At 39.3% G+C, this 19,408-nt stretch overlaps 1 protein-coding gene across 12 annotated transcripts in view; it reads left to right on the forward strand.

The window, feature by feature from the left end:
* MAP2K5 (mitogen-activated protein kinase kinase 5) overlaps window positions 1-19,408 on the forward strand; it is a 228,882-nt gene that overhangs the window by 129,406 nt on the left and 80,068 nt on the right. For all 12 annotated transcript variants that reach the window (XR_012494694.2, XR_002136832.3, XR_016020872.1 and 9 more), the window contains exon 16: window positions 3,648-3,719. Coding sequence is in view for 9 of the 12 variants with exons in the window: in XM_074327515.2 (XP_074183616.1) it covers window positions 3,648-3,719 (72 nt within the window). In the remaining 3 variants the exon portion in view is untranslated. The remainder of the gene's footprint in view (window positions 1-3,647; window positions 3,720-19,408) is intronic.

The following is a 19,408-nucleotide window of genomic DNA, read 5'->3' on the forward strand; positions in this document are numbered from 1 at the left end:
ATATATATATATATATATATATATATATATATATATATATATATATATATATATATATCATACTAACCTAAAGTTTTTATGCATACTTTATTAATTTTTTGAGTAGCCTAGGAACAGAAATTCCTGTATCAGAAGAGATAAGGGATATCTTCCTGCTTTTGACAAGTACACCCTATGGTATTGTGTTGTAAATAGAGACAGTTCTGGAATAAGTTAACTAAATGTGGGTCATGGGTAAATGCCAAGTCACAGAGGGTAGCTGGAAGGAGTGGAGCATGTGTGCCAGCTTGGAGCCATTGCCCTTTAAGATCCTCTTAAACTCTGCTTTTTATATCAGCACCACTCCTTACTGTTATTGTTAAGAACAGCCCAGGATTTTTTTCCCCCATACACTTAAACTTCAGCACAAAGGCACTGCAGATGGTAGTCCTGTTTTTCCTATTTAGCTTTCTACAGCGGTGACAGCTGTAATGTTAGAAAGTAACCAAGCTTTAGCTTTTGAACTGCAAAATCACAGATCTTCTGTCAGTAGTGTGGTACCTGGTGGTTGGTTTTGTTTCGTTTCAAAGGGGAGAAGACAGAGCAGGCCACCTTGGCTTCAAGTGTAAGAACAGCTTTGAATTTTCCAGCCGCGAGTCATCAAGTCCTGGCTCCATAAATCCAAAATATATTGGGGCTTATCTTGTGCTTCTATCAGCTTCAGGGGCCTGGGCACGTTGCCGGGTCCCTGTGTACCGTCTCAGTCCTTTAGGATAGACACGAAGAGCTGGCTGCCCGACTTCGCTGAGCATTCGTGCTGAAGCACTCGTTGTTAGCTTATTGCAAGATCATTTCTCCAGTGAGAGGTTATCAGAATCTTGTCCTTAAGGAGTTCTCTTATTTGCCACCTGATACCTGTGACCATTTTCACTTTTTCGATTTTTTTCTTTTTTAATTTAATTGTTCTATGCTTTATTTTCAGCTTACAGTTTGCGTTTGTTTGGGTAGTTCAGTGGGCAAATGTTATGAACGTATTTAATCTTATAGTTGGCCCTGTCAGAATATTTTTTGTGTGGCAACTCAATAATTAGTTCATGCTTGAAACCAATGTGCAGTAAGCATGTGTGACATGCCTTCAGTCAGCACACACTGTGTGCAGGCATCGTACGAGGTGTAGATGAATAAGACAGATGAATAAGACAGAATTTGCCTCTTAGGAGAAACAGACTAGCAAATGGATGGTTACAATAGTGTGATCAGTTCATGTTAAAGCCGTGCACAACATTTTAATGAAGTACAGAGACAGGAATTGGTCGTTTTCCCTGAGGAGTAGAGGAAGGTTTCACTGAAAAAAATAGGTGGCCTTTGAACAAGGTCTATAAAAGAAACATTCACTAAGCAGAGAAGAGAGGGAGATGGTCATTGCCTCTGCAGAGAACATGACAGTGTTTAGTGACAGGAGCTGAGTGTGCCAAACAATCACCCAGAGAAAATATTTTTTTAAATGAAGATCTCCAGAGCCACTGAGATTCGGACTCAGGAGGTTCATTTGTAATACGCATCTCAGGCAGGTCCGTGATGGCTAGTCGGAAGACTGCATTTTGAGAAATACCGACTAGATTCAGACTAGTGTTTGATGCTCCTGACTCTTAATTCTGGGGACAGTTTGATATCCTGGAAAGAACCCTGATTTTGCAGCCAGGCATACCTGGGTCTCAGTCCTGGCTGTGTTCCTGAACAATACCCGCAATGCGAATCCATAGCTCTAGACTTCAGCTTGTCACCTAATCTTACTAAGCCTCCGTTTTCACATCTGTAAAATAAGGGTAGTATACCTCACTCTGCAAGATTATTATGAAGGATGGAGTATGCACAGTAGCTAGCCCAGTGTCTGGCACGTACTAGGTGGTCATTAAATGATAGCTAATTCTGACCTTATACTATAGTGGCTGCCAACTAAACCTCTCTGACTCATTTTTCTCATCTGTTAAATGGGGATGATAATAAGACCCAGCTAATATAGGTATTCATGAGTCTGAAATAAGACGTGCGTGAAAAGCACTTAAAACAATGCCTGGCACATGGACATTCTTCAGTAAATGCACAGTGATGGTATTGCTGCTGCTGAAGACGACGGCGTTACTCCTAGACCCAGCTGGCCAGTTCAGTAGGGATACATCCTAGTACCTATTGAACTAGGAAGAGTTGGACAACGGGTTCATTCATATAGAACAAGCAACTTGAGAAATGATGGGCTGGGGGATTAGAACATAAACATACTAGGGGATGGAATGACCATGTCTCTTAGCAGCTGGGAGACATGGTCACATGATGCTTGGCCCTTGGGAAGAATTATTCTTGGTAGGAAAGTGGCTTTACAAATTAAAGAAATAAATAAAGGAAGAAAGACCGTCCAATCTGCTACCTCAGGGCAGGCTTTATGTAATTTTATGGACTGTGGTCCTGGGAGAAAGCAGTAAGTACACCAAGGTAGCCTGGTGGGAGTGGGAAGGAGGTTACAGAGTTCTGGGTCCCTGCTAAGCCAGCTCCCCAAAATGTAGGACTGCCAACTCACCTGAGAGCATCTGGCCCACATCGTCCACAGGTGCATCTCCTGCTGATGGGTGGTAGATGCTTACTTCCTCCATCTAGTTACTCTTAAGGACTTACATGGGAGCTCCTGAAAGATGATTAGACGGTGGCTTCCAGGACTCCCGGGATGGTACAAAGGACATAATGCTGTCCTGGGGGCTAACAGGTTTGGGTTATGATCCCAGCCCTGACCTGACTAGCTCTGTAACATTGAACAACATCCAACTCTGGGAGACCTCTTACTCATTTGTTCCTGTGTTCATTTAAAAGCCCTCTACGAAGTACCCTACTGAATGCCAAATTGTGGGGGACAGACCAGGCAGCACCCACTTCAGTATGAAATCATTCTGTTGAAGTAGAGAGTATGCATGTACTAGCTTTCCAGACCAGCTATTTGCTACACATCTTGCATAGAGGACCAACAGTCCCAAACAGACCTTTCAAACTGTTCCTTGGTTCATGTCAACAGAAACCTTGATAAGTGGAATAACATGTTGAACGGTAAGTGAATCTGGGCAAAGGAAATAGGGATGTTCTTTGTACATGTCTGAATCTGTCAACTTTCCTAAAGTTTGAAATTAATTCCAAATACAAAGATAAAAAATCCAAAAATGAGAAACTCCCTAGTGATCCAAACCCATCTCTCAAAATGCAAATACAGGTAACATATAATGTTGTATAATTTATCACTTCCATAGCTAAGATCACTAGATTTGGAAGGACAGGACCTGGGTTCAAGTCTCAGGACTTTGCCTAAATTATTTCACTAATCTAAGTCTTTTTGTTCTTCATTAAAGATAATAAAATTTTCCTCACAGGGACTTTGTGAGCATTCAATGAGATTTTATATATATACATATATATGTATATGTGTGTGTGTGTGTGTATATATATATATATTAGCTGTATAATTTATATTATCTATACAATACACACACATAAACATAAAAAATTGCTTCGTTCTTCATAATGTGCTACACAAATGTTGCTGGCTCCCTGCCTTAGCTGAGCTCCTGTTAGTGTGTTTCCTGGAGTAGCTGACATCAACTCACAAGCCCCCTTCTGTTTCCTTACAGCCTGAAAGAATTTCAGGGGAGCAGTATGGAATCCATTCTGATGTCTGGAGCTTAGGAATCTCTTTCATGGAGGTATGTTGTTTTTTGTAAATAGATGCTTCTATGTATATCTGTAGTAATATGTTCTATCAGGAAGAATGAAGATTTTGGGGGGAAAACTAAGCTAAACCTGCAGTGTGTTATATGTACACAGAGTGTAACACTAAAGCCATTATTTTGATACCCGTGCACGGCTTGGGAACTGACTGTTCTAAAGTGCTATTTCTCACAGATCACCTGTATAAAACTTAATCTCTAGTGCTTCTTAAAAATACAGGTTCCCAGACTCCATCCAAGACCACTTAATGTCCATATCGCTAAGAATCCACATTCTTACCGTGTTCCCTGGGTGATCTTCATACACACAAATCTGGAGAACCTGTGTTCTAAGAGAGAGATTTCAGAAAAGTTCTGTGTGATGGTACCCTGGTTGGAATGCATATGACTTCCAAAGGTGATTACTTTAAAGAGTACAGCCCTACTCATTTGGATGTATATGTTCTATATGTTTAGAAAGAAAAATGCCACCTTGTTCCAATATAGTCATATCACATGTTGCAGGACGGGTTGTGATGTGATCTGGGGGAGGTTAAGCGGCATGTATTTAACACAGTTTTAAAGTCTTTACTCTTCACAGCCATATTCACAATGGATTTATCTTAGTGCGCTACCTGTAGCCCCAATAGAACTCTGCGCTAAGATCTATACAGTCACCCTTGACCTTTAAGGAAACGTATGTAATTTCTATTAGGAGGACATCTGGGTCAATATGAATTACAATATTACAGAGTCTGGAGACCCATCAGGGCTTCAGCATTGTTTCTCACATACAATGATTCACATAAAGGAGGAGTTTTCAAAAAGTGGAAAGGACTCCTTAAATAAGATCACGATTTTATCACTTTTTTTTTTTTGGTTAGATACATTTTCTGTGATTTTCGTAATGCATGAATGCAGTTGAATTTGTAAGGAAATATTGTCAGACTCAATTCACCTATACTATGGAAAGAAAGCGAAAATAAAGTATTCAGTGTTCATTAAACCATATTCTGCTTCTTCATAAAAGGGAATCTAAGAGGGAATATGCTATGTGTGCATCAGCTGTGACGTGGCCATAATGGTGGACAGATGCTCAAAACTGAGTCTCAACAAAATCCTAAAGGGATTGTTCAGTTCGCCTGTTTCGGGGTAAACTAGTGCTTTTGATTTGTAGGGCTCAGGCCTTGCTGTTATATAATTTCCCTTCACGTGTTTTAAATCCTTGTCATTGACTGCATTTAATAAATGGCCAGGATCGATAGTAAGAATATTTGAGAAGTTATATGATGTAGAGATAAGAATCCTAGCCTGGGAATGAAACACCTCGATGGCCTTCCCAGCTTTGTTACTGGTTTTCTGGGGGGCCCTGTGTGACCACTGTGCCTCACTTTGGCCTCAGCAGCTTCATCTGTGAAATAATGATCTCTAAGGCCCTTGTCAGGCTACCATTCAGTGACTCTGAAACAGTCTGCTGTCGTCTGTCCTTAACAATTCTCTTTGACTTAGACAGTGGTGTTCCCTAGCATGGCGTAATATGCCGAGGCGTAGCAGTACCGGGAAAGAGCATAACTAAGAGATTTAAGGTTTAGAGCATGTATGAATGTTCACCGTGCTTCCTCCCACATTTATTTTCTCATTCAGGTATTGACGTCCCATTATGCCTGTGAGGATAGACAGTGAGGGTCAGATAGTGAAAAGATACCCCCGTCTTGACTCTCATGGAGTTACATTTGGTGAGGAGTGCGGTGTGAGGAGAAAGACTGAAAACAGGATAACTAAACATGTAACTTGTCGGGTGGTGATAAAGTCCTTTGTTTTATACCAAATTCATTTGGGGTCCAAGGTGACCAAAAATATGTGATAGGGAAGGGTCGTAGGAGGTTTTGAGTCCGTAGAGGAGAAATTGTGAGCCATTCAACAGTAAGACAACTCCAGGGTTCTTTTAGGGGCAAAGGTGATGAGAAGATGACCTGAAAGTTGGGGGGGTTAGTCCAAAGAAGCACTTGAAGGCAAAGAGTCTTTGTTTTTACCATAATGCACTTGGAGCACATGTGATAAGTACTGTTTAAAATCACTATAGATAGACAGAAATGTGAATCTCAATAGCATTTTAAAATTCTGAGTAACAGATTATGTTCTGAAACATAGTCAACATCTTCTAAGAATTGCTTCTCTTCTGTTTATCCTCACTTTCAAAAACAAGATTCCCTTTCTTAGGTGTGCACTCTGAAGAGTCAAAACTTCCATTCATTCAGCAGTTATTATTTTAATACTGGTCATGTGCTGGGCCTTGGAGAGTGGGTTGTACAACGCTGAGAAAAGCCAGCCTCTGATAGAGAAGACAGACACCTACAGCCTGAAACAGAGTGACAAAGTCTGCAGTAAAACGTGTATAAAGGACTGAGCCACAGAGGGTGGGTGGATGGGGCGGTCCTCAGAGGAGTTGACAGTTGAGTTACGTTGGTCTGGAAGGGAGTTTGCCACTGTGAGAAAGAAGGAAAAGACAGAGGAGCCCCTGCCCATCCCCCAGCACACAAGGGAGATCTCTGTAAACCCTTCATAGCGATCCCTTATCAAAATATGTAAGGTCTCAGCGAGGCCATTACTCCACCTATTTGTGTGGATACCTTCCTCCAAGTGTTTTGAGTCAATCAGTTTATTCCCCTGGGGCGCTAGGGGTAAAAAAACAAATGGGATAAAAATATAGGAAACTGAGCAAAGGAGTTCCTGAAATTATATAAGAATCAAATACAGACAAAATGGGCACTAGAGTTTTCTACCTCCATCTAAGACCCTGGCCAAAACTCCATAAATTTGGCCCATCCCCGAGGTTTGGTGATGCAGGAATCAGAAGTTTGCCTGCATTGTTTTACCCCTAAAATAAGGATGAGGTCACCCCTGCTCGCCTGCTTCATACTTTCCCCTTCCCTTGTTGATGTGCTGTCAGTATCCCCATGGGGAGTCATAACAAGGCCTCTTGCCACACGCTTTCATAAAAGATGATGCTACATGCCACTGAAAATGTGCCATTTAGAAGTCACAGACAGGTATATTTGTGCCTTGAGCAAAGAATCTTTAATATCAGACTATCCTTTATCTGGGGACAGAACTGCCCCCATCTCCTTGGTTCAGCATCCCTCTTTTTGTGGGATAAAGTGGGTCTCTTCCAGCATCTTGTCAGCTATATGTAATATTTGGAGTCAGCAGAAGTAATATAAAGATGGAAATTACCCTGGAAGATGGAAAAAATGAGATTATTCAGCTTGATTAGAACATGGTAGTTTTACTAGATGGGAAGAATTTGGCCCCTTTCTGTTTGTTTTGTTTATGCTTTTCAACTCAGATTTTGAAATGTGTTGTCGTTCTCCTTGTGTGGATTAGTTATGGAATGAAATAAAGGTCATTGCCATTGTGGGGTTTGTGTAGGCAGGCTTACTTTGTAATGGGGAAAGAACCCATGTGGAATTGCACTTCTTCCTTAAAACTTCATGACAGGAATTAATGGAAAACTTCATGACAGAAATGCAAAAAAAAAAAAAAAAGAAAAAAGAGGATGAAGCACAGAAAAAAGAAGCAAGACCCACTAACAAGGGTACAAAACTCCTGAACTAGGATAAACTGGGAGGATTAATCCTGCCCCCAGAATATTTGTTTGACTCTTCTAGAAGGCTCACAATGGTTCAGTTAACTGGCCTATTCACTCTGGTGGCTGCTATTCAAGAGATTTCAGAGCTAATCTTTAAAATGAAAATGAGTTTGGTACATACCGTGTTTCCCCGAAAATAAGACCTAACCGGAAAATAAGCCCTAGCATGATTTTTCAGGATGACATCCCCTGAACATAAGCCCCAATGTGTCTTTCGGAGCAAAAAGTAATATAAGACGCAGTCTTATTTCGGGGAAACACGGTAGGAAGGGCTTTGTTTTACCAAATTTGATGATTTTATTTAATCCTTAAAGGTGAGGAGTATCTAAAACATTTTAGGGCATAATTTCTTAGTTTCACAGGCAACTCAGTGCTTATCTTTTCTCCCACATAATGACTTGAGGAGAGAGTGCCACTGTTGTTTTTCACTAATTAGTTACTTCATTTATATTTTTGTGTCATTAGAGTCACAACATAAATCTGTAGGTGGGAGGTAAACAGTCATGTTTGCAAAAGCTCGGTTTTAGTTGGCCCTTCTTGGGTCCAAAAATAAATCAACATACTCCTCCTCTAGCCTTGCATTTACAGCCCCCCGACGATGCATATACATTTAAAAAGGCACCTGGCCAGTCCCTATTGTTCTTATGCTCACCGAGTATGCTCCATAAGTTTATGTTCTGGGTTGTGATTCTATCTGGTAGGTTATTATAAACCTTAATAAGGTTACGGTGAATAATCTTCTGACAGGCTTTTCTGCAGGAGTCAGGCTGAAAGCAGCATCTTTCACAAGTGCGTTTTGCTCTTTTCACTTGGGTCCTTGCTCTTTCTGCCTTTGTTTGCCTCCTCTCTCTGCCAGTCTCTTGAGTCCAAGGCGTAGAACAATCTGGCTCGATGTGCTTGGTTAATTGGAGTGTCATCTAGTCCTCTGAGACCCCTCTTCAGCATGATCACTGTTTTATTGAAGTGGTTTGAATGATGTGTTAAATGATGAAAGCAAGGTCCATGGCTTAGAAAAGTGTCTCTAGACAGGTGAAGAACATCGTCAGAGAGCCACACACGGTCGTGGTCATCAAAGGAACACCATCTTCTGAAGATTTTTATGGGTTCTGTTGTTTTAACAAAGAGAGTTTTTCTTGAGTTTTAGAATTACCTTTACCGAGTTAAAAATAAATTCATGGAATAAATACTATGCTTTTTACTCTACATGGAATATCATTTTTCTTCATCTCCCCACGATTGAAACACCCTTCCTTCATGATTCTGACTCTGACCTCTACAGCTGGAAAGTGATATCTTCTTCTGACCTTCACCTGCATCTTAGTTGTGGCATGTGGGTTATCCACTGTGTATCATGTCATAGTTCCTTATGATAGGATTCAAATTGATTCTCTCAAAATCTCCTGTACTCTCTAGCACAATTCCACTGCCCTAGTGAGTATTCAAGAAATCTTTTTGACTCCATTTTTTCATACTTTTGTAATGATTTTAAACTAGTTTCTGAAAATAAAGATCAGAGTTTAAAGCTTGATTGGAGCCTTGAACATAATGCGCATAAATGTTTGCTGAATAGATCACAAATATTTTGCAAGTGAAGAAGGGCTTTCTGTTTGCCAAAGTATCAGACCTAGATACAAATGTCCCCTCTGCTAGTATATACTGTAGATCCTTGGGTAAGTCCTTTAATCTCTCTGGGCCTGTTTCCTCATCTTTAGATGGAAGCTCTACCTGAGAGCTTCTGGACAAAGGTCACAATGAGAAAATTAAGACTTTATCTCTTCTCTTTAAAAGATACTACCTTTTGAAATGTTTACATTTGGTTCAAAAAGCCTAGTAATTCGGTGAAAGCATGTGGAATACATGCTTTAGCTTCCACTCTCGCCTCAAACTCCATTAAAAATAACCATAAAGGGATTTTTTTTTTTAAAGGCATAATATCATAAAGACAAAGCAAAAGGGAAAGGAGACAAGAGCAGCCAAATTTTGGATGTGGGAAATCAGTTGGACTATAGTAAACAACTTAGAGCTGAGAATGCTAAAATCCTAAGCCAGCAGTAAAGAAAATAAGAAACGCCCTGATTTATTGTAGAACACCCAGAACGCTAGGGCACTGATGGTACCAGATATCTGGACCCAGGAAGGAAGGACCAAAGAGAAGAGAACTGTTTTAAAGACTGTTTGAAAAGCACTTAAGCTGTTTGACCCACAGATTTTCCCTAACTCAGCATGGCAGACAGTTGCCTCACCCCAACCCTAACACAAGACTGGGGAGAGGGTTATTTTGGAAAGAATAAAATAAGTGATGCCTGGCACTGAACAAGACTGCGTCCTGTTACTGAGTACAGACACATTGAGTGAAAGTTTAGATTTTAACTGTTGAGCCCTCTCAGCCTTCCTACCACCGCTTCCTAGGACACTGGCAGCCAAGATTACTTTTCAGGCAGGAAGGAGGTTGGGAAAGACTTAATCTAGGGAAATCTGACCAAGAAATCTTAAAAATCCAAACATTGGGAGTTCCCCCAAGGAGACAGCCCAGCCAGATCATGTTACGTCAGTCTGTCGGCTCCACCAATGAGCGCAATGTTTCTAGTCTGATTTTTACGTAGTGTCTTACTCTTAGCAAGTTATTTGAGGAAGGCCTTTAAGATGAGGACAGAGACCTGAAAAAAAAACTAAAAAAAAAGCACATCACTTGGAGGGCCTTAGGGAGACAAATTCAAATGAATTACTATAGTATTCTCAGAGAGGTAAGAGAAAATACTATATCCAGGAAACAAGAACAGGCTGCTGTAACAAAGGAACCTTGAGAGCACAACAACAGATAGAGAAATGAAAATTAGGGACCCACGTGAGGAATTCTAACATATGAAAAACAAGTTTCGGGAAGAACGAACAAAGAAAACAAAGGGGAGAAAATCACCAAAGAAAATGTTCTCATTTTAATTTTATAATGTGAGAGAAATGTTGTTTGAGATTGCCCTCCTCTTAGTATTCCTACAACAAAATAAAAAAACAAAACCTAACTTTTAAATGATCTCTATCAATGCTTTGGCCCAGAGAGTGTGAGGTGTTTTGTTTGTTTGTTTTGGTGGGGGGGCGGGGGGGGTGTAGAACGTTTTTTAATTTTCTGTAGATATCTATAATAGAATTTTTCTGACGGAAAATTTAGCATAAAAAATATAAATGGTTGGATACAACTACCTTGTCTTATGGAAATGTTTAAAGCTCTGAACACATCTCATTTTTTTGTTTTGCCTTTACATATATTGTTTGATAGATGCCAGATAAGAGTCATTAGATACCAAGAAAATGAAGTGTGATCTTTCACATTAAAAACAAACCTATAAAGCGATGTGAAATAAAAGTAATAAGAAAGTGGCATGGATCACCCAGCCCAGTACCCTCGGAGAAGTTGGATGAAGAGTGTGTAAATCTTTCTATGATGTTTTCCAGATTCAAGGGCTATCATCCTAATTCTTCAACTGTTAAAATGCTCAGACTTGAGATTAAGCCAGTATGTTGGCACCACCACTTACAATCAGTGTGATCTTGCCCAAGTCATTGTGCAAGATCCCACTGTCAGTTTCTTACCTGTAAAGTGAAGAAAACATTGGAATTCATTCATTTCTCAGATATTTATTGAGCACCTGTTATGTGCGAAACACTTTTAAGTGTTGGGAATACACTGGTAAATAAAATATGCATGTTCCCTTTTCTTGCTGAACCTACCATGTAATGAGGGAGGCAGATGATAAACTATAATAGTAAGCACATATATTTTTTAAAATGGATACTTTTAATATTCGCGGCTCTTTTATAAACACTTTCATTTAACATTAACAACCCCATAAGGTTACTTTGAGAAGTAAGCTTCTCTTTGAAGTAACATCCTCATCTATATATTGGGTGTTTACCAGGTGACAAGAATTATGGAGCATTATCTAGACTTGGTTCCTGCCTCTAAATATAGAGAAGAACCCATTCCCCCTCTCTCTTCACACACACACACACACACACACACACACAGACACAGCTGTCTAGTGGACTACAGCTGCGGCTTTGTTTGCCTTTCTAGGCCTTGGTGATTATGAACCTGGGCTGAGGGGTGACGGATGGCTCAAGATGCTCCATGAACAGCTGCTGTCAGCATCTCTAGACCATAAAAACTTGGCATTTGGTGTGATCCACTTAAATACTGATAGTTGCTCCTCTTTTTATAATTATTGTCAAGAACGGAAGTGGAAGTTGAATCTTACATTATGTCTAGTCTGCTGCTCCATCTAGTGAAACATGTTACCTGTTGATCAGAAGTTTCTGCTGAAAACCATCAGAAGGCAAAAGGATCAAAGCTGAAAGGGTCCAAACACCAAGGAAATTTCTGTGGAAGTTTGTATAGGAAAGTAGGCAGGAGTGTGATTCTAGAGTCCTGTCCATGGGCCTCCTTCCCTTCATTGAATGTTGAGGAAAAGAGCATATAGCAGTTTCTGTCACTCATGTCTCTGCTCTGACTCCCCTTTCTATAATTCTAACTTGATCTTTTCCATTGTGATTTTGTGTGTGTGTGTGTGTGTGTGTGTGTCTAAAATTTTTTGTAACTTACTGCAACAAGGAGCTATTAAAGTGACCTTTGGCATATGATGGATTGACTAGTTCAGCCCTTTGCAAGGTTTGTGAAGGGATCCAGCTGTCTCAGATTACCGTGCCTAAATGTGCATTTTCCAAGGTTGTCAGTGATCGTAGTGAATGTGAAACTGGCAGACAAAGTGAAGTTTCCCACTGAATGAGGCATTGTTGAGCTGCTTTGTGCTCAGAGCTTTGTGAACAACCATGAGATTAACAAAACAAGATGGAACAGGTGCTAGCAGTCCCAGCTAAGCATTTTCTTATTTTGATGGGTTTCAGGCTGGTTTTTAAAGTTTGTCCCACAGCACATGTCTGAGTTGTGTATACGCACAGACCCACACGATTTGGACTTTTTAAAAACATTAAATCAACAAAGTCTTGATATGAAGAATATAGAAATAAAGAGAAGACAAAGCAAGCATTTGACAACCCATATTCAGATGTTTGAAGGATTGTCAGCAGAGAAGAGGCAAGCTGCTGCTTTATGATTGGCAGGCTGAACTTTGTGAAGATAACAAAAACAAGAAACAAAAAATCCCATGGTTTCCTATTCAGGAAGAATTTTCTAATGGATAGATCCCTATACCCTTCCTCCTCAACAGTGGAATCATTGCCTTTAGAGGTAAAAGTTCCCCATCCTCTGGGGGCATTTAAGCAGTGACTGAATCACCACTTATCTCAACTTATCTCAGGGTGTTACGTTTTGTTTTGTTTTTAAGGAAAAAATGCTTTGTAGAAGAGACAGGTATAAGATTACACAAGATGCATTCATTTATCCATTAGTCACTCAGGAAATTTTTGTTGAGTGCCTGTTATGTGCTAGACACTTGGGGACATTGCCAGTCACTTGGAGAATGAATCTGACAAAATCCCTGCTTTCGTGGAGCCTACATTTTAAAGAAAGGTGCATTATATCATCAGGGTAACCGAGTGGTGTGAAGTTACTTCTGAGTCGAGGTATAAAAGACGGGGCGGTTTGCTAGTGACATCTGTCAACCCTAAAGTTCTTTGAGTGTGATAATTTGGGGGAAAACTGCTGCAACCTTTGAGATATCCAGTGGTAAAAGCCGCTGCTCCTAGAAGTCTATCAATACTCAAATCCAGTGAGCTGGTATTGGCTTTAAAAATCCTCTCAAAGGTCTTATAGATCATATTACATACTTTGGTCCTAAACTGGATAATAACACGTTTAATATTTGTATACCATTTACTTAGAGAATTCTTTTACACAACTTATCTTGTATTTAGAGACTAGAATGTTTTCTCGCTAGAACGGAGACTTTAGAACTTATTTAAATTAGACTCCGCCTCTTAGGAGTGAGGAAGCTGAGTCCAGAGAAGGGGAGGTATGTGGCCCCTTACAGCGCACAGCTAGTACTGCGGAAGAGCCGGAACCTGGGGCTTCTGATGTGAAGTCTCATACTCTTTCCTGTTATTCCTAGCTGTTGGCATCTTGCTCATTGTCATTCTAACAAGAAGGGTGACAACATGACACTATGTATGTGTAACACTTAACAAAGCCTTTTGATATTCATTATCTTGTTTAAGTTTCTCTGATGGGAAATGACTGTAAAATCAGTAATTTAAGGCATCCAAGACTGTTCCATCCTATAAGCATCAATGTTCCCATTTTGCAAATAAGGAAACTGAGATCAGGAGAAATTAAAAGACTTTTCCAGGAAAGTCTAAGTTACTAGACCAGCCAGTAGTAGTCATGTATCCTGACTCTGGATTAAAGTCTGCTTCTTCCATTATGCTACAGAAAAGGAGGAGATCAAGTAGTTTGAAAAAAAGAGATAAATGATAAATGTAAATGGGCAGGAAGTCAGAGAAAGAAAAAGACTGGTTTATCATGACCCTGGTCATCAATCAAGGCTGCTTTTCTCAGGGTTACTGCCTACACTATCCCTATAGCTGGTTCAATTTTACTGTATTTTGAAATGTGCAATTGGCTGTTGTTTCTCAGAGACTAAGGCCTATTTTATTTTTTTTTAAAGAAATACAAAAATTATCCTAATCCTCAATACTTCTGCTATAATAGGAAGTGGGTAGATGAAGACCCGCCTAATCAGTAAACATGTAGTGCTACCCTGTGTTGTCAGTAAGGATACAAACTTTGCCCTCAGGAGCTCCTTGACTAGTGGGGAGAAAGGTAAATAAATGTGCAATGGAAGAGCACAGGACTGGGCAGATGAGAGGGAGAGCTGAGATCAATGCGTGTGTCTCTCTCTCTGCCTCTCCCCGCTCCCTCTCTCCCCACCGCCACCGCCACCACCATAGAGAGACCAGAAGTAAGAGAATGTACCTGATTATACTCCCTTGACTTTGCAATGTCTAGAAATAGACGTGTAACCTGGGTTGAGCTCAATAGACTATACCGTAGCAGTGATGAATTCTCAAGTACCCACAGCTGCATGACTCCAGGAGCAGTTTAGAAATGGAGACATCCTTCACCGCCACCCCCACCTCGAGCTAGGTCTCTAGGGACTGTTATGATTAAAGCCACCTACTGTCAGATGATATAGGTCAGCATTACACATATTGAAAGGGTGTCATTTTTTAATTCTTACTGTGACTATCAAAATGGTTATTAAGCACATGAGATAGATTTGGGGACATTTAACTCTAATCTTTTCCCTTCTTACAACCCTTTAGTCTTTAATAAGAAATAAGCCACCTAAATTAATCATAATGCTTAAATATGTGAAAGTGATTATTCTAAGCAGTGCTGTCTAACAGGGTCTTGCCAGTTAAGACTATCAGCCCCTGATATTGAAGAGTCTGTATACTGTGTTCACTGAAGGATTGTAGCATAGAAACAACTAAATCGTGCACCAGCAGGGTGTCCAGGTTCCAGGAGCGATCACCATCCGGGGGTTCTCATAATCAAGGACTGCTGAGTGTCAGCCTACTGCAGAGTATTATTTCTGGTGTCATGGGGAATATATAAAGTTCATGACTCAGAGTTTGCCCTTCAACAAGTTATACTTTACCTGGCATTAGAGACACAGGAAGAAGACGTAGAACACTAGGAAATGTCATCAGGTGTAGAATGTGATTCACTGTCCAGTGAAGGGTGTTAGACAGGAAGTTGTATGAATTGTTCTCCAAATTGTCTTTTGGGACTAACTCCCAACAGAAGAGCAAGGAGAATTTGAACCAAGTCCTGAAAGGATTGGTAGCTTGGAGTTCCATCTGTTCACCTGTTACACCATCTCAGATTGCAGATAGGAAAACTAACGTCGGTGTTACATGTTGAGTGAGTTGTACAAAAACTTGAACATTCATTGTTCTGTTAGAAAAGTAGAATGTTTGCTTCTGTCTATCATGACTGAACTTTGCCTCATTTTAATTCAGTCTCTCACTGAATTTCTTTTCAGTGCACCCAGAACACCATCAAAAAGATACCTTTGCAGATGTGTTTAAGTGACTTTTAGACATTTAGGTATATACGCAGATATTTTGATTAGCATTACTCTGAGTTAGAGCTACTAATGGAAATCAACTTGGAATTATTAGAGTGTTTTCAAAGCTTTTGACAAAGTGGGTCTCTTTAAATGAAGGGTGGTTTTTTTTCCCTTTTTTTAAAGCCCAGTTAGCTGCCTCATATTTACTATGGCCTAGTTGAAATTATATATCACGTTTAAACCACAGTATTCAATCAAAAAATTATTCGGTCAGAGTTTTTGGTCTAATGTAGATAGATTGATACACACAAACACCCATATACATACATAGACATATATGCATACACATACACACTCCTTTTTAAGGGGGAAAAATGATGCAAGTGAAATAGCATTATGGGAGAGGAAGGAGAATTATGTGTTTGGGGACAGCAGGGTGAGAGAGACCAAGCAACATTTAAAGATTTAAACAATAGCATTTAGCATGAAATCTACTTTTTATCATCCTTACCCAGCCATCAGAATGAAGAAAGACAGTGTCCAGCTGCAGCAGTAGTTTGGTAGCAGGAGAATTAGAAGTAAAGGTACCAGTGCCTGAGGGGTGGGTCATGAATTAATAATTGCTGTGTGGCGATGAGCCCCATCAGAAGAGCTGAAAATGAGGAAGTTGCCTTGCAGAGTACTATCAATCACTCAGTGACCATAACTTCCAGTAATTAGTGTATTTTATGGGCCTTTGCTTCAGTGGCTCGAAAGCACATATGCTCCAGTCACAGCTAAACTTTGCCGGAGTAATATTCCAGGATGATTTATCCTCCTGCTGCACTGGGATATAACCCTATATTACGTGAAGATTGTGAACTAAGCTGCAATAAAGTGTAAGTTTAGGTACAGTTTGCCCAGGTTGAGACCTCAATGTATCATGCTTTTCAGCTTCCATGGTTAGGCTACAGCAAGCAATCATTTTTAACAGTGAAACAAATAAAGCAATTAAAGGAACAGCGTTAGGATATTGTACTTGTGAATTACTGTTGCCCTCTCCCCATTTAAGTGTCCACTGTAATAAGCCCATTTCTAATTTAAAAAACAAAACAAAACACTATTAGGAACATTTGTTTGTAGTGCTGTCTTTTCTCCATTATTATGAGTAGTAATCTGTGGGATAATATGTAGGACCTTCTGAATGATGGAGAATTGCCTGATTTAGTTCACTGTGCTACTGTGTGTAGGCTCCTTAAGTTAAAATAAATTTTCTTTCTATCAGTGGATTCTGGTGAGGATGAGTACTTCTTTTTTAAATACTGGCACATGCTAAGCAGCACTCCTGATGGGAACCTCACATTTTAGGCTCTTTCTACACAAAGAAAACGTTATTTGTGAGCTCTTAGGAGCACTGGGTGGTTTTTGCATAGACACGATGAGTTATTTGCCAGGGTTCAGCCACTGCACCGGATGTCTCTGGGGCCTTTGCGGGTGGGGTCCTTTGCCACTGCCAAACATCTGTAGAGCCCAGAGTTCCTAGTAATTTAACAAGCTTTGCCATCATCCTACAGCATGACCTTGGGCAAATTAATTAAGCTTCTGGTGCCTCCATTGGGCCATAATTCTGTTTGTGTTAAAGAAATCCTGAGAGTTTATAGGAAAGTATGTGAAAAGAAGTATAACTTGAATAAGGAAAGGATATGCATGGTTTGACTGTATTCTTTTTAGAGTGAATTGTTTCTTCTACACCACTTTTAATGATGGTGTCCTTGAATTTCCTTACATAGAAACCAAGTGATAGGCTCACTTCACCAAGCATGGGTGGAAAGATATAGACGGTTTCATGCTTTCGTTATATTTATTATCCCATCTTTAATTTGCAACATATTATTATATCATACAAGTTAAAACAATAATACTAAAGCAAACTAATTGTCTTTAATTAAAGTGAATTAGGTTTTGACTTTAATATATTTGATGTAGTGAGAACTGATAACGTGGAGGGTCCCAAAGGTTATTAGGGCATATTTCTGTTGGGCCTGATGGTGTTAGTAATAACCCTCTTCCTCATAGTTTTAGACGTGAACAAATATGTCACTTCATCAGTCTCTGTTACTCGCACTTATGCCCCTCCGCAGGGGTTGCAGATTCCACAAGTTATCAGCTAATGGCGTTATACATTAAAAATTGAAGCTCTCCTCACTCCGAGGCCTTCCAAGGCTTTGTTCTTAAGCCCTAGACACTTTGGAGTGCAGCTGCAAACTATAGGCAGAAGATTAAATTAATTTGTAACTTTTTTTTTTTTGGTCCTGCATTACTAAATCCTCCACATTTAATTGAAACCTTACTTCAAGTCGCTTTGTGTTTCTGTGTTCTTTGTTGTCAGTTTAACCTCCAAAGCACTTTAACACTGGTGAATTGCTGTTATATCCTTTGGATTGTTTTTAAACCATTCAGTAAGTGGACAGTGAAATTGACACATGGGAAGAAAAGTAAAATCTTAGGGTAGATTTTGAGGTATTTAATATTTATTATGGTTCTTCCCCAGCAGTTTCAGATGATTTAAACTCTCTCTCTAGGACTGTGTAAATTGGTCTTGGGATGAAATCTCACCTAGGGAATTTTATGTAATCCAGTAGTTAAGTCTGATTTTTTAAAGTTTCCCTGTGTCTGAATGCTCCAAAGTGGCTGCTGCATTTCTGGAAAATGAAGATTTAACTGTAGTGCATAATCTAAATGCAAAATCCTTAGATGGAAATTTAATTGTGTAAAATGTACACAAGGTAATTAACAAATTTTAGAACACTTCAGACTGTAAAGTCCTCCTTCAGCTAGATCACTGCCTGTATTGAAAATGCTTATTTTCAATTTGCAGTTATGCTGAGAAACATACAATATACATAAATTAAGAATTAAAAAATCCAGTGCTCTTCAGTATAACTATATTTATAACGACTCCCACATTGTTGATATTCTAAGTGGGAGACTTGATCACCAACAACATATCCTGAGTTTGTCTCCTGCATTTACTTTCTGGCTACAATATATGTTTTCTCTTTGTGATTTATGACTTCATGGTGATCATTATTTTTATTACCAGCAGAAGCCACTTTTTTGCTTTGTAAATAAATACCTCTATCCTAACTTCTTGTTAATATACAAAGGTGTCTATCATGCAGTTGTTATGTTTTTGGCAAATGTTATGATCACACCCACACACAGATACACTTGTTATTTAAATTAGAAAATCTAACATTCAAATACTACTAACTCAAGAGTACTTCATTGGACAAATCAAAGTCAGTAAGATGACATAAGGAACAGTCCTAGTTTTACAGTGGAATTTTAGTGGTTTCCTGATATTTAAATGTCTTCCCAACTGATAAATGTTTTCAGAGCATTCTTTTGCTGCCTTTTACATGGTAAATCTCTCACAACGAACAAGACTATTTGGCAGTTTGCCGAATCTTAAGTATTTGGAATTAACTCTTTCGCTGAGTCAAGTGATTTCAAGTTTTTGGTTTTTTTTTTCAAAATGTGTCAGAAATCCACCAAAAAAAAAAAGTTGATATTTTGACTATTTTATGCATTTAATAATAACAATTTGAGCTGCTTTGTATATAAATGACATTTTTATGTATAAAAATTTCAGATATATTCATTCGGATATATCCGACCATCACAGCAGAAGGGTTAAAACGCACTTTTTTAAACATTAAATAGACTCCTCTTCCTCCCCCAGCTCTACCTCCACCGCCACCACCCTCAAAAAAATAAAGCTTTTTCAAATCTTTTACAACTGAGCCTTTGCCCTCCTGGGAATGAAAAGGATGTAAGAGTCGTTTGATAAATTGTTGGCATTTATGTGAGTCCACATTTTTCAATATACTTTTTTTTTTAAACTGGACCTAAGCTGCCTATATTTAAATGCGTCTTTTGTAAAGATGATAAAGAGAGCAAAGATTTCTATTGGCTTAGCCCTAATCTGTTTGCTTTGTTGTGATTCTTTTTTTTTCTCTAACTGTTAA

Source organism: Rhinolophus sinicus, chromosome 3 (assembly GCF_057876585.1).
Source record: "Rhinolophus sinicus isolate RSI-liver-muscle chromosome 3, RSI-T2T, whole genome shotgun sequence".
Taxonomy (NCBI): Eukaryota; Metazoa; Chordata; class Mammalia; order Chiroptera; family Rhinolophidae; genus Rhinolophus; species Rhinolophus sinicus.